General features: G+C 44.5%; 1 protein-coding gene across 4 annotated transcripts in view; it reads left to right on the top strand.

The window, feature by feature from the left end:
* The window catches only part of CLIC5 (chloride intracellular channel 5), a 157,354-nt gene that overhangs the window by 131,875 nt on the left and 10,588 nt on the right, over positions 1 to 14,891 (top strand). For all 4 annotated transcript variants that reach the window (XM_055330576.1, XM_055330577.1, XM_055330578.1 and 1 more), the window contains exon 5: positions 14,104 to 14,288. In XM_055330576.1, coding sequence (XP_055186551.1) covers positions 14,104 to 14,288 — 185 coding nt within the window. The remainder of the gene's footprint in view (positions 1 to 14,103; positions 14,289 to 14,891) is intronic.

Below are 14,891 nucleotides of genomic sequence, written 5' to 3'. Positions count from 1 at the left end.
GGGGTCTTTGATTTGGTTCATTATTGAGGCGGATGCCGGCAATTTATAATCTAACAAATTTTGCTTCTGAACCGAATCTTTGGAGGGCGGTTGGTGGTGGCATGGCGTGAGGACGGGGGGCAAGGGGGAGGCGATGAGGGGGAAGGTCCAGCGTGGGTGGGCGCATTCATTAGTGGAAGGAGCCGGCGTTCGCTGTGTGGGCTCCCCGGCTGGAGTGGAGCGGAGACCACCAACACCATTCCATGTGGTGGAATTTCCCGCCGTCTGACCAGAACCAGTTTGCCGGGCCTGGCCTGGCCTCAGATCAAGGCCTGGGGAATAAAGGAACATTAAATGACTAATTTGAACACTAGTTAAATCCTCTTTCACCTCTGGCTACCGTTACCTCATCCTGTGCAACCGACACCTCTTGTCTTTGTGCAGTCTACACGTGGGAGCTAAGTGTGTCTCTCTCTGTCTCTCCCCACACGCGTGCACACGCACGCACACACACACACAGCTCTTGTGTGTTCTGGTGTTTCCAGGTACCAGCAGAGGCCAGTGAGTACCTCCTTAAATAAATGGCACGTATCAATTCATCTGAAAACACGGGCTTGCAAGTACCGTTGTTTCAGTGATGACATATGACATGGGTCTCACAGCTTCACTATGAAGCATAATGGTGTTTAGACCACAGAAGTGCAGTAGTGTGTGTGTGAACCTGTCTACACTTCGTCATGCACGTGTGGGTCAGGAGTATTACAGTTGGTGATGCGATGTCTGCACTTAGAACCTCTCAGCTGTAATTAGCATATAGCTCTGAGGGAAAATTCTCTCTTCTCTGTTGACTCTCACTGGAGAATGGCTCTGGGTAAATGAGCATGTAGGATGGGTTTCCCCATTTGGGGGGATGACAAAATACGAAGTCTAGGCGGTGACTTGAACCTTCTATTGAAAACTTCAAAACACCTCAATTATAAACTCTCTTTGTCAAATTCGTCACTGTCTTGTCCAGGCAGGTTGGATAATGTTCTCTCCATTTTGCACAGCAGAAGTCGGGGCATGGAGCAATTACCCCAAAGACATGAGGGAGCCATGATGTGACAAATCAGGCATTTCTCAGCTTTTAAATTCCTTTGCCGTTGACTAAGTGATGCAGAAACATGGGAATTGAAACCAGGGGCTCAGTCCAGTCTGATATGATGAATTTATCATCTATTTGGAATAATTTGTTGGGGAAAAAAAGTTATGACACATAACTTTGACTTTAAAACTCCTTCTTTAAAAATCTGCACTAGAGCTGTCTTTCTGGAGGGTACCCCATGCCACTTCAAGCCCATTCATGAGTTTAGCCTGAGTGCATTAGCTAGATTAGCTAAAGAGACACCTATTTAGGGCTTAAATATGTCAAGTAGCACTTCATTTTGTTTGCCATGTCATTCAGATCATTTTCTAACTTGAATGCACATTTGAGTCCCCCAGGCTTTTGTTAAAAATGCAGATATCGATGCTGTGGGTCTGAGGTGGGTCCTGAGGGATCCCAGATGATTCGATGCTGCTGGTTGAGGAGGGAGCTTTGAGAAGTAGAGTTCTGGGCAGCAGTCTCAATGAAGGCACTCTCAAGAGCCCAGCTCCACATCTGGCCCAGAGCAGGTCCCAATAAACATTTAGGAACTGAATGAATGAACCAGCTCCCAAATACTTCAAGACATGCCTATGCTAAAAAAAAAAAAAAAAAAAAAAAAAAAAAAAAAAAAAAGACATGCCTATGCTATCTGCTCATTTCCCTAAAAAAAAAAAAAAAAAAAAAAAAAAAGGTTGGTAAAAGGGCCTGGCCTGCCTCTTCAGCGTTAATGCCATTTCCTCCGCCTGCCTCCTGTTCTAGCCTCACCTTAAAGCCTGTCCCATATCACCCACCCTCTACTCTCTTGACTACCTTTGAAACTTCCCAGCCTCCACTTCATTATGTTCTATGACTAGCACTGTTTCTCAGCTGAGACCATATAGTGCTTTCATAACCTCTGTTGTATTATGTGGAGCCTCATGGTGGAAAAAAAAAAAAAAAGAGGAAGTACCACATTTAAAACCATCAATAAGAACAATCTGAACAGTTACCTCATGAAGACCATCGGTTGGTGGAGGCGGTGATGGTGTTTGCTTAAGTGGTATTTTTCTTGTCATCCTTATTTTTTTTTTTTTATAAAATACATTCAAGGAACATTGTACTTGGGGTTAAAGGTGAAACTTCATCAAGAGTCAGAAGAGAAAACACAGGAGACTAAATTCCTGTGTTCTTCCAGCTAGAGGTCAGAGGTCAGATTATTCTTCTAGAAATCCCTGGTCGAAGAACCATTTAATGATCTGGGTCACAGTAAGAAATACATTTCTCTCTGCTCATGTCTCGAACCCCTTCCATTCCTAAATATTCTGGAGAAGAGGGTCGAACCACGTGATTCCCCTGTATGGCTCTCTGACTCTGATGGTCACTTGCCCATTGATGTTTGCAATGACAATTACCCATATTTTGCATCTGTTTGGAGGACCTCAAAGACAGGTTTTGCTCAACACTTTGCCCCCGTCCACGACCCCAGCTTTGGTCCTACTTGTGTCACCTGGCAGAGAGGAGCAGGTTGGTGGTGACCTATACTCCTTTGGCTCTGATGAACCCCCAGGAGGGCATGCCAAGCCAAACAAATGAATTCCCTTCAACCATTCCTGACAGACCAAGTGCTATCATTACACAAAGAAAGGAAACCATTGTAGGACCTCTAATGAGATAAAGCCAGTTGCATAAGCATATAGAGACATATAGAATTACATTTTAGGGGCCCTCACCTTTCCTCAAACCCTACTGAATAGCTCATTCTTTCAACAAATACTTATTCAGTACCAGGCACTGCACAAGGTGCTAGAATAATAATGTAATAAAGAAATATTGACAATATCTATGTGAATTGGCAAAGATTGTGTTTCGCTGCATATAATAGAAACCTGATTACAGACGCTAAACCAAATATTTGATTTATTTTACTTAGCGAAAACCTATAGAGCATTTTACTATGTGCCATGCCCTGCTCTAAGCACTCTTTATAAATGTTTACTTCTTAATAGGAGTTTGCTTTTCTCACATAAAAAGAAGTCCAGAGAGTAGAGAGGTCCAGGCAGTTGTAGTTGCTCAAAGAAGTCATGGATCTAGATCCTAAGAGCATAAATTGTCTATCTTTAATGTGTGACTTTCATCCTCATGTCACAAGATACTCCACTTCCAGACATTATGTCTGAGCTCCAGGCAAGGGCAGCTTTTCTCTCCCAGAGGTCCATCCATAAAATTCCACTTTTATCTCGTTGGTCATAACTTGGTCATTTGGCCTTCTCTAGTGAAAGTCTGGGAAGATAAATATCTTTGCCAGGGCACATTACCACTCTGAAAAAATCTGGGTTCTTTAAATAACAAAGAAGGTGAGAGTGAATTTTTGCATATAATTCACTTTCAACTTCAGATGACTTAAAAAAGCTGCAGTGAAAATATCTGATCTAGTCATGCCAAAATAGTATTTCAAATTCTCCTTTGGGGTTGACCAAATCTGAATCATTACCCCACTTAGATTTTTAAGAAATAGAAGTATAGGGGCTCCTGGGTGACTCAGTTGGTGGAGTATGTGACTCCTGGTTTCAGCTCAGGTCATGGTCTCTGGGTCCCAGGATCAAGCCCCATGTAGGGCTCTGCGCTCAGGGGGGAGTCTGCTCGAGATTCTTTCCCTCTGTCACTCCCCCCACCTGCTCTCTGTCTTTCAAATAAATAAATCTTAAAAAAAAAAAAAGAAATGGAAGTATAAAATTGTACATGCATTCTGCAACACTCTGACTTCAAACTTTAGAAGATGCATGACTCATGTAGTAAAAGCCATGCAACTAAAACACCTGGTGCATAGCTTCTCCCGAGACTGTAATCCTTGTGGAGGCAAGTGCGGGCAGCTGGAGGGCTGCTCTGAGCAAGGAGGGGTGGTGGAGGGTATAATTTTGGCGTATCAGGGGAATTCTGTAAAAGTATCACTCGCCCCCAACTCCTGCAGAACTTACCCTCTAAGTTTGCCCCTTGCATGACTATGAGACACAAAGCTCACTCTGGGGAGACTGTGGTTACAACAGCCGACTCAGAGTGAAAGGACCAGCTGAGTACTCCAGAAAATGCTGCATAACTCATCTGGGGTGACTTCCTCAAGGTAGAGGGCGAGGGAAGCACAATGTTTATCAAGCAAACTTTTTTTTCTGGTAACTCTAAGAATTTACTAGCTTTTTGTATGCTTGATTTTTTTTATACATCAAGCATATCACACCTTGCACCTAAGAGCCACTCACTGCATGGTGGCCGTAGTTCTAAACCTCCTAGAGGGGCATCACTCGTTGCAGGCAACCCTACAAGGTGTGCTTTGTTAGGATCTCCGTTTTGCAGAAGAGGAAACTGAGGCACAAGATGTTAAGCAGCCCGCCCAAGCTAGTGAGTGGCTGAGCCAGGAACCCCACTCAGGCACCTGGTCCCATAGTCTGTGCACCTGACCTGTACACGTGATACATTTAAATAATCCATTATTTAAAATGTATGTGGTGCTGAGTTTTTAAACAAGAGTAGGGAGGTCATTTAGGAAACTGTGATCAAATCAGTCCATAAACCATGTGTGTTTCCCAAATGTACCACATAATCCCAGCCTCACTTGGGGAGTCCTGACACAATAGCCATGGGAGGCGAGGGGCACCGAACCTGGCCCACCCACAGTGGGCACTGGAGAGAAACGAGTTCACAAAAGAAAGAATGGGCAGCCAGGGGAGAGTTTACAGTATAGTCAGAATGTTGGAAACTGGTAATTATTTAAATGTAGAGCTGTGGTGGCCGGGTGGCAGTTTTTAAATTTGTTAATGGCTCTTATATAAAAGTTGTAGGCATTTGAAGATGAATAGGATAAAATGTGACTAACTCAGTTTATTTATTTATTTATTCATGAGAGACACATGGAGAGAGGGGCAGAAACAGAGGCAGAGGGAGAAGCAGGCTCCCTGCGGAGAGCCTGATGCGGGACTCGATCGCAGGACCCTGGGATCAGGCCCTGAGCCGAAGGCAGACTCTCGCCCAACCGCTGAGCCACCCAAGGCATCCCAGTGACTAACTCACTGTAGCCTGAGTGTTTGGAGGGAGGGAGCGTTGAGGAAGGAAGTCTCTAGGTCCAAACACTGGACAGAAGACCAAGAAAGTATCTCCCTTGACATCCTGAGTCTTTGAACATGAGGACTGAGCCTAATCTATGGCCTGATACTTAAAAATAACCTGTCACAAAGTAACCATAAAAATCTCAAGTTTTCAGCCCGATTCAGTCTGCTCCATAAACTACAACCAGCATTAATAGCTCCAGTCAGCATTTATGTCGCTCCTTCTATTAGCCCAATGGTTTTTACAGCCATTTATGAGTTTCTGGAAAGCCTAATAGAAAACACACATACATGTTACACACGTTGGCTGTGGAAGATGCGGTTTCCGTCGGGTAAGGACAGGCCAGGAGGGGTCGCCACCGCCCCGCGGCTGGAGTCTGGGCAGGGCTCCCCAACGGGAACAGCTCTCTGCGGGTCGCTCCAACGGAGCTACACCCTCCCCAGCGAGTTTCTGCTGCTTCCTCTTTCCACTGGCTGGCTCCGTCTCAGTCAGTCTTTCTCCCTCTCTCTCTCTTCCTGTTGATAAGCGATCCCTGGGGGACTTTACAGGGTACAGACTGTGTACACCAAAGGAGACCTAAGTTCGAAGACATACATGATCATCTTTCTTTTCAAATTCATGGTGGCTTTTAGATTTAGAGAATTATCTGAATCGGGAAGTGTCTACGTTATGCATATGTCCCTTCTTCATACATAAAAAAAAATGTATCTTATGAAAGCCATGCCAAGGTTGTCCTAAATTCTTTACCATGCTGGTATTTAAACACAGCCAAATGATTGTCAAAGACACAAATATATATATATATATATATATATATATATATATATACACACACACACACACATACACACACACACATATGTAGTTTGTTTTTGGGAGTCATACATCTAAATATGGGGCAAATATCAGGTGGATTTGTGGAATTGTATAAAAAAAGATGATTCTTCTCAAGGATCCGCTATAGGGCTTGAGGAAGAAACTCTTCAGAGGACCTGTCTCTTCTTCAAGGAGAGAGTCCTGGCTACCTTAGAAATATCTCAAAGAAATATATATCCATTCACTTGGTGATCTCTCCACCAAAGGGGGGTGGGTAGGGGGCTTCCAACAATGTCCTGTATCCCAGTCCACCTTAGTTGTAAGACCTGAATCCTGCCTTGGGACTAAAGAATCATTTACTGACCCCTTACTGGAAAGAACTATGGGAGTTGGTCATTTAATTCACCCTCCCATTCAAGGCTGAAATCTTTTCTAGAACAAACAAATAATACCCATGGCAGCAGGAGCTACAGACTCCTCTTGAGCTCAGCCGATGCTGCAAGAGGGACCAGTAGGGAATCTGTTGAAGTTGCCATTGCATTTTCCTTTCTCATAAACCACTGTTTGTCTTCCCACCTTTCCTGTTTTCACCAGTACCTAGAAATGAAGGCCTGGGAATGGCTTCCCATCCTCCTCTCTGGCTATGGGGCCAAGTCTAGGGTTCTTGGTCTCATGCCAAAGGTGGACATGAATTCTCCAAACTATCAGACCAAGAAAGTTTGACTCATTCCTGTAGGCTGGAGAGAGCAAAGCCAGATCCAAAAGAGATGATTCCAGGCAACTTGGGATTGCAGACACATTGGAAATGCAAGTGTGAGCTCCATCCTCCGAGCTGGCCAGGATTCCCCTTGCACCTGGGAAGTTCCTGGATGCTCACATAAGCTTCACTTCAGACACCTGGCTTCAGTCTCTCCTTCTTTCACATCCTCTTATAAACTGAAGCTCTACAGCTGTAATAGTCATAGCTAATTTTTGTTAAGTCCCTCTATGCACCAGAGTCTGTAGAAGATGCTTTGAAGCAGCCTGTCAACAACCAGAACCAGTGCAGGATTCAAACTCCGATCTTTTGAAAAGCAAAGTGGACGTACCACCCTGTGACTGTGGTCACAAGACCTCTCAGGGAAGCCTAGTGCAGGGCTATATGACACCCCAACTCAGGATCTCTCTGTCCCTTCCCTGTTGATAGCCGTGACATGTGAACATACCCCAAGGTCCCAGGCACAGGAAAGTAGGGCTCACTAAGCCTGAAACAAAATTTAGTTCCCATCTTGTGCAATCCTGCTGCCATTTCTGCCTCTGTGGTTGAAGGACTGGGCATTGATAACGCTTTGAGAGACAAAATGACCATGTGGCTCAGCTATGCCTTACCTGTTGTGTGTTCTAGAAGGGTCACTGTGGGTCAGAGGGTATGAACCCCAGTTCCCACCTGCTTATGATTTTCCCTTTATGTGGTCATTCATATTAATGTAACTCAACTATCACTGGGCTACGTTTTCTATCTTTAAGGGCTTTTGCAACAGAGAAAAGCCATGTGACTCCAATTCCCTAAACTTGAAAGATGAATGTAGATCTTTATGGAGGGATTCTTACTGAGGAGGGAACCACACTGCCCAGCACAAAGCCAAATGTTCCAACCTCACCTGACCCCCACCCCGGAACATCTCTGTCTCTCCTTAAAATTGTCTTCTTTATGACAACATTTATGTTCCTGCCCACCTGACCTGCACCTCCTCTTCTCCCACCCCTGTAACTCTCCTGAGCCTTACTGCTTCTCCAACCTCTTCCTCTTTCCTGGATCTTTGGCCCTTGGGCATCTTGTGTAAAGCAATATGACCTCCCTGTTTCAGAAGAAAGGCTTCTTCTTCCAGAAAGGTGAGATAGAGATATTACATTCTTACTATTTGATTTTTTTTTGTTCCCATCACATTATCATTCGTGTTTAAAACTATCAAATGTCAACAAGGCATGGCCATCTTTGTATTTTCTGTCCAAGAATACACGATGGCCAGAGAAATCTCCTTTGTGGTCTCCCTCAAACCACAGCTATGCTTTTTTTGTTATATTGACATGATCTCGAAAGAGATGAAAAGGAAAAACTTCATCCAGTCCTCCAGGTATTTCTCATTATCTAGATACTTATTTCTTCATAAGAAAAACTCATATGAATTTCTTTCTTTTCACCAAGATGTTCTGCTTTCACAGATGATGTGACACCACTGGCCTTGCATACAGGCTAAGTTAGTATTTGTTGCTGAGAAGTGATGTTAAGGGTCCTGGTAGGCTCTCTCCTCAGAAATAACTCCTTCTAGACCCAAATGATAGTCACTGAGAGGAGCACCAAGAATTCCAGCTAAAATCAGGCCATTAACAGAAGAACACAAATATTTTATCAAATTCACTATAAGTTAAGGCACAAGGAGTGGTGTCCTAATAGCCACACTCTTGTTAGGTAAATAAGGGCTTATGAGAAAGGAAGATGGAAGGCTGAGTGGACTCCCAAAGAGCCATGGGTTAGTCCTTGGCACCCAGAGTGAAAGAAATTTAAGTTTTGGAATCCAGCAGTCCTGTTTTTAAATACTGGTTTTCCTCCTTCCTTGGATAATAGGGCTAGTACTTTTCTCTTTGTCTTTCTTGAGTACATGATTCTAATCTGCCCTGAGCATCCATTGGCCCCATGACAGATAAGAATTCTATAGAAGGAATTCTAAGATAGAAAGAAAAAAGTATTCAATATTTAGCTGCTGATTCAAAATAGCATTTTCAACAAGACAGTAGCCTTACAAGCCAAGCTATTGTCTTAAAATGCTCTAAATCTCTTTATCTCTCAGTTTTAGCACATCAAGAACCATACCGAGAGGCCTCAGATCACAGAGAAGAAATGGCCCTTCAGTCCATGCAGTGGGCCAGGGAAGCTTGCTGTTCAGTGGTTGATGGACCATTTGACATAGGAAAATGTAAAGGAAAGCGTACCCTTCCTGAACCATAGGATTTGGGGATGAAGGAGAAGAGACAGGTAGAAGGGTCAGGCAACTAGAGATGCATCTAGAAAGCTCTATGTGGCACTTTGCTTGGGAATCCTTCCAGGGCTTTGGAGGGAACCAAACAGCCAACTTCTGACCACTATCCTACCGTCAACATCCCTGTGCTTACTCTGGAAGAAAGTGGAGGTTTCATTAAGAAAAAAGTAAAAAAAAGAAAAAGAAAAAGAAAAAGTAAAAAAAAAAGAAAAAAGTAACTGGGACACCTGGGTGGCTCAGCGGTTAAAGCGTCTGCCTTCGGCTCAGGGAGTGATCCTGGAGTCCCGGGATCGAGTCACACATCGGGCTCCCTGCATGGAGCCTGCTTCTCCCTCTGCTTATGTCTCTGCCTCTCTCTCTGTGTATCTCTCATGAATAAATAAATGAAATCTTAAAAAAAGAAAAAAATAAACACAAAGAGACACAGGACCTGTGGTAGCTTCCCAAAGCCTCCACCTGCTAGATCCCAGGACCCCTATCTCCCCAAGGCCATGAGCTCACAACAATCCCCTTGCCTTCATTTTACTTATCGAGGAAAGACAGAGGAGATGGAGACTTTCTGAGAAAAGGAGCATTTTCATGCAAAACAAACAAACAAACAAACAAACAAAAAAGCAAACAAACCTGAGAATTCTCTAGAGGGACTACTTATTACATCAGACTGGATTGTAATTCAGAACGGACTAAAATAAAATTGTCATTCTCCCATTACCCAGGGATTGGGGCTCGTAAGGAAGAGAACAGTAGTTAAAAACCAAACAAGGTATAATTTCAGTGTGCCTCCTGGCCCCAGTTTGCTTGCACATGCATGTGTGCCTTGGGGAAGTCTAAGACTCAATTTCTTTATCTGTTAAATGGATATGAATAGTAATTCCCATCAACATAGCTTCACTGTCTATTTAAATGATAGGTTGTGTAAACATCCCTGGTCTTACTTCAGAAATTCAGTTACTGTCTTTCTTGCTGGTGCTGGATCAGAGCCATGAGAGAGGCACCGTGGGATGGAGGGTCCTCGGCCTGGGGCCAGCTCCCAATAGCCCCGATTGTCTTCTCCATGGGAGAGCTGAACAGACGCCTGTCTGGGCTGCAGCCGGCAGTCAGAGGTGGCTCCCTGGCTCTTATCTCTCTGCAAGTTCACATGCCAGAGAGAAAACACACATGAGGAGCTGAGAATATAGGACCCTGGGCCCACAGAGCAGCTCCTGTCCCTTCAAAGAGTACCTTTGACATGTGTTCCACCCTAAGTGAATTTGGAGCCCCAAAAAGTCTGCGTGGCTGCTTGCTGATACCCCTGCTGCACAAAGCATGCCAGCAAAGCAGGGTTGAGCTGTGCTTGCAAGAGCTAGTTGGAGGCTGAGCTAGAGTCTTGGCTCCCTGGTCCTCATTCAGCCTCCATGCCCTGGTAAGAGTATATTATTTTCTTAGCTCAAATTGCCGTTTCCAAGTCATTATTTCTCTACGACGAGAAAACAATATTGGTTCTTATGTAATATCAACCTCAATGAATCTGGAAGTGATCATGGAATGGGTGGATTTTTTTTCCTCCTTAAAAAGGAGAAAAATAAATTTGAGATTGTTTGCATATGGCTGAGAATATTTATGAACTATTCCCCTTGTTTCCTCATCACATATTTTACCCAGCGCGTTTGTGTGTGGTACAGAATAAATCTTTATGGAAAGGGCGGGTGCAGTGGGGTAGAAAGCAATCAAAGGACAGGGGATCTGTCAAGTGCCTGGGATGTTACTTCTCCTGGGTCTCAGGGTCCCCTGGCCCCAGGCTTGCTGTGGTCCGAGGGTTACCCCATCCTGCTACTCAGAGGAAGTCTTTGGGAGGGAGGGTTTCAAATGTGAGCACTGATAGAATTAACATCTACTTGTCACTATGGTTTCTTTCACATCCCCTCACTCTTACCAGAGCAGAAAGTATCACCACCAGTGGCTTCATGACCTGGGTGCTATGAGCCAAAAGAGAGAATTAAATTCTATGGATGCCAGATTGAGCCAGGGTCAGAGGAAGAAGTTGGCAGATAGGAGGGAAAAGAACTGGCAGAGAATGTATTGGTGCTGGCATCTGTTATTCCATAATAATGGCAGTGTGTTAGCAGAGACACATTGTCTGTGTCCCTCTGGCCATGACTCTCACACAGCTTGTCACCAAGAAGGATCCCGATGGAGTGTGGCTGTACGTTAAATCAAGAAGGGAAGTCAAGCTCTGGGCTGTTGATTGTCTTCTCCAGAGACTGGGCCTCAGAACTGGAGCTTCTGAGAATCTCTCCTTCTCTGCTGCACCTTGGATTTTTGAGGAATATAACTGACTGAGGGTATAGGGTCAAGGGCAGAGAGCAGATGGTCACCACATTTGGACCTGCACTGGCAAGGGTGATCACAAGGATGTCTTAGCATGGAGCTGGTGTCTGAGGCACTTTTCCCTGCATGATCCCAATCAGTCCTCACTATGGCCTTAGGAAGATTAGGGATCTTCATCTCACAGTTGAGATAAGAAAACTGAAACTCAGTGAAGTTGAGGAACTTACCCAAGGTCACACTTCTTTGTAAGTTCTGGGATCAGGGATGTTCCCAAGATTTGGCTGGGGAGCGGGGGATCTGAAGCCCATACAATAAATACAAATAAGGAATTTAAAAAAAAATCAAGTTCAAGGCTTTAAAAGGGGCCCATAGGATTAAGGGAACTGAAGCTCCAACTTGAGAGCATCACAGTTATATCCACCCTGGGCAGGCTCAAAATTTTAAGGCAGGCTTAGCTCCAGGCCATGAGATCTCTTCCATGCTGCCTCACCTCTTCTTCTCTCTCCATCATGATTACCACCAACTGGCCCTTCACATTCCTGATCAAAAATACATGGACTGGGGATCCCTGGGTGGCGCAGCCGTTTGGCGCCTGCCTTTGGCCCAGGGCGTGATCCTGGAGACCCGGGATCGAATCCCACGTCAGGCTCCCGGTGCATGGAGCCTGCTTCTCCCTCTGCCTATGTCTCTGCCTCTCTCTCTCTCTCTCTCTCTCTCTCTCTCTGTGACTATCATAAATAAATAAAAAAATTTATAAAAAAAATACATGGACTCAGGCGATGACATTGACACGCAGAGGACATCCTTGGCACACACCTACTTGGATGTCGCAGTTATGGCGTAAGGCAACAGCCATGCCCACTACCACACTTTATCCTTCCACCTCAAGAGTTCATGGAGACATCATTGAAATCCATTCAGAAATGTCCTCCCAAGGAGCTCCAGTTGCTGTTCTAGACGTCTTTTACCCAATATCAAAATAGTTCCCACACCGGGGCACTTGCACACAGCTTCATGCAGTGGCCTGCTTGGGTCTCCAGCGGGCATTTTGGAATTATAATCTGCAACATTTCATTTCTATTCATCTGTCTCTCTCCCTTGGATTGATATCAGTTGGTCAGGTTTCAACAGGCACTCTATTTGATATTTCCTTTCTCCGTTACAATCAAGATTTTGGCATAATCGCCATAACTGAAAGGGGTGGAGGGATTTAAGGAAGCAAACAAACCCAGTATAGGTCATAAGTGCTTCGGTTGGGGGTGGGGAGCATAATGGCTATTGTTTGGTATCCACCCTCTGCTATTGTCCTCGAATAGGCTTGCAGTCCCATCCTAGTCTAGACAATTCCTAAGGGGAACACAAGCATTTTTCCCAGCCCTGCTCCCTCTATTCTCCCAAACTGGAAAAACCCAAAGCAGATGATGGAGTACAAGTTCAAATGCCACACCAGGGAGAAGGAAGTATTGAGAAACTACGTCCAACCTCCAGCCTGTTTTCAAACATTCCAGTAAGTGTTCAATGGATTTATCTTGGGCTGGTGCTGTTTCATTGTCTCAAACAAAGGCCTTCTATGAAAAAACAAACTTGGGTTAGGGGAGGAGTGGCTAACAGAAGGCACATTTGGGATCAAGTAAATAAGAGTACTGTCCTTTGGGATCTCCCTCCAGGGGCAGCATAGCATCCCTCTTTCATCTGCTGGAATTAACATTGGACTGAGTCCTATTACCTCAGTGTCATACTCTACACCAGAGCCTGGGAAAAACAGCCTTGGGGAGGGGGTGATGACGCAGGTGCAGTGGCTGGGGCTCCAACCAGCCATCTTCCCCACCTCTGTCCTCGGAGCTGGGGTGGCCAGTCTTCTGTGCCTAGAATGGACTGTGAGATTCCGGATGGATTGGTTCTGAGTGATAGTGACTTCTAGCTGTTGTTCTTTTGAATATTTTGTTCTACTCCTGTGTCTGAAAGAATTATTGGATTGGAAATTATTGGAGCGAGACTGTCAAAGTCTTCTACTGCATTACTGTCCTTTGGATGTTCATTCTCTGAGCTGTGTCCATGACCGGCTTCCATATAGCTGTGTTTGTAGATTTCTGGTGGAGCTCTCTGCCTGGTGCACTGGCCCTTCCATTTTGGACATCTCTAATTTGTAGAACAACCTTCTCTAGATTAAACTGAAATATGCCTTTCTGGGATCCATGAGTCCTATAGGGGGCAACACCAAAGAGGGTAACTTACTTTCCTGTGTCATGTCTTCCTGGAAGCTTTGTCCCTTTCCCTTCTCAGGTTGGGTCAGTTAGTGTTTCCATAGTTAATGCTTCCACAAAGTCTGGTGCATATCTCTATCCTAGGATTTTTAAGCACTTACATACTTAGTTAATAGCCCTTTCTTTCTACAAAATTATTATATGGGTTAATTATGGAATATTAGCAAAATATGGAGAAGCAAAATAGAAAATGAAAGTCAAGTATTATTATTGTATCTACTGGAGATAAGCTCTCTAAAACTTTGATATATATCCAAATGGTTGCATTTCTACATTTATGCTTTTTTCAAAAAAAATATTAGCTAGTGTTTATTGTTTGGTTAAGGTTTGCTTGTTCAGGCCACGTAACACTCTTCTGCTGCATTGTATCCATGGCTGCCGGCTATCCTGTAGTGTGTGGGAGCTGGCAGTGTGACATTGGGGACAGAATTCAGGATAGGCTACTCTAAACACCCTCTGGTTGTTTCCAGTGGCAGGAAGGTTGACTAAAGATTCTTCTTTTGCTGTTTCATGCTAGCCCTTGAGAGAGGCCTGACCAGGGCACTGAAGAAACTGGATGACTACCTGAACAACCCTCTTCCGGAAGAAATTGACGCCAACACTCACGGGGACGAAGACAAGAGGTCCCGGCGCAAATTCCTAGATGGGGATGAGCTGACTCTGGCTGACTGCAATCTGTTGCCCAAACTCCATGTGGTCAAGGTAAGACAGCTCAATCTGCAGGTTGCTTGCCGTATCCAACTCCACCATAGGTCCCGGTCACCTGTGGAGGAGTCAAGGACAGTGCCACCTGCTGGTCCAGAGCCTGGGCTCAGAAGTCACATGAATAGGAACCCAGTCAGGAATCCTACTGCTTACTGGCTGTATAGACTCTCTGAGCTTCAGTAAAACAGGCATATATTACTTACTTCTTATTCTTACTTCTTGGCTGGGAGAGTAAATATGGCATAACAGTGCCTGACATATTATAAAGGCTCAATACATAGCAGCTGCTATTGTCATAGCATGTATGGTTATACATACACACATATATATGTATATGTATAAATGGATGGATGTATACATGGATGTATGTATATGTATACATACAATTATACATATATATGTGTGTGTGTGTGTGTGTGTGTGTGTGTGTGTGTATACAGAGAGAGAGAGAGAGCGCGCACAAACATACTTCTTCCTTGTCTCTGCCTTGTGGGTGTTCACTGTCCACACCCCCACATCTCTATGAAGTTGCTTCATATACAAGCCTTCTCATTCCCTCTAGTAACTCCCTAGGGCAGCCGTGTATCATCTTCTTTATCT

This window comes from Nyctereutes procyonoides, unplaced genomic scaffold (genome assembly GCF_905146905.1).
Source record: "Nyctereutes procyonoides isolate TBG_1078 unplaced genomic scaffold, NYPRO_anot_genome, whole genome shotgun sequence".
NCBI lineage: Eukaryota > Metazoa > Chordata > Mammalia > Carnivora > Canidae > Nyctereutes > Nyctereutes procyonoides.
This window is presented reverse-complemented; position numbering and strand designations above follow the sequence as displayed.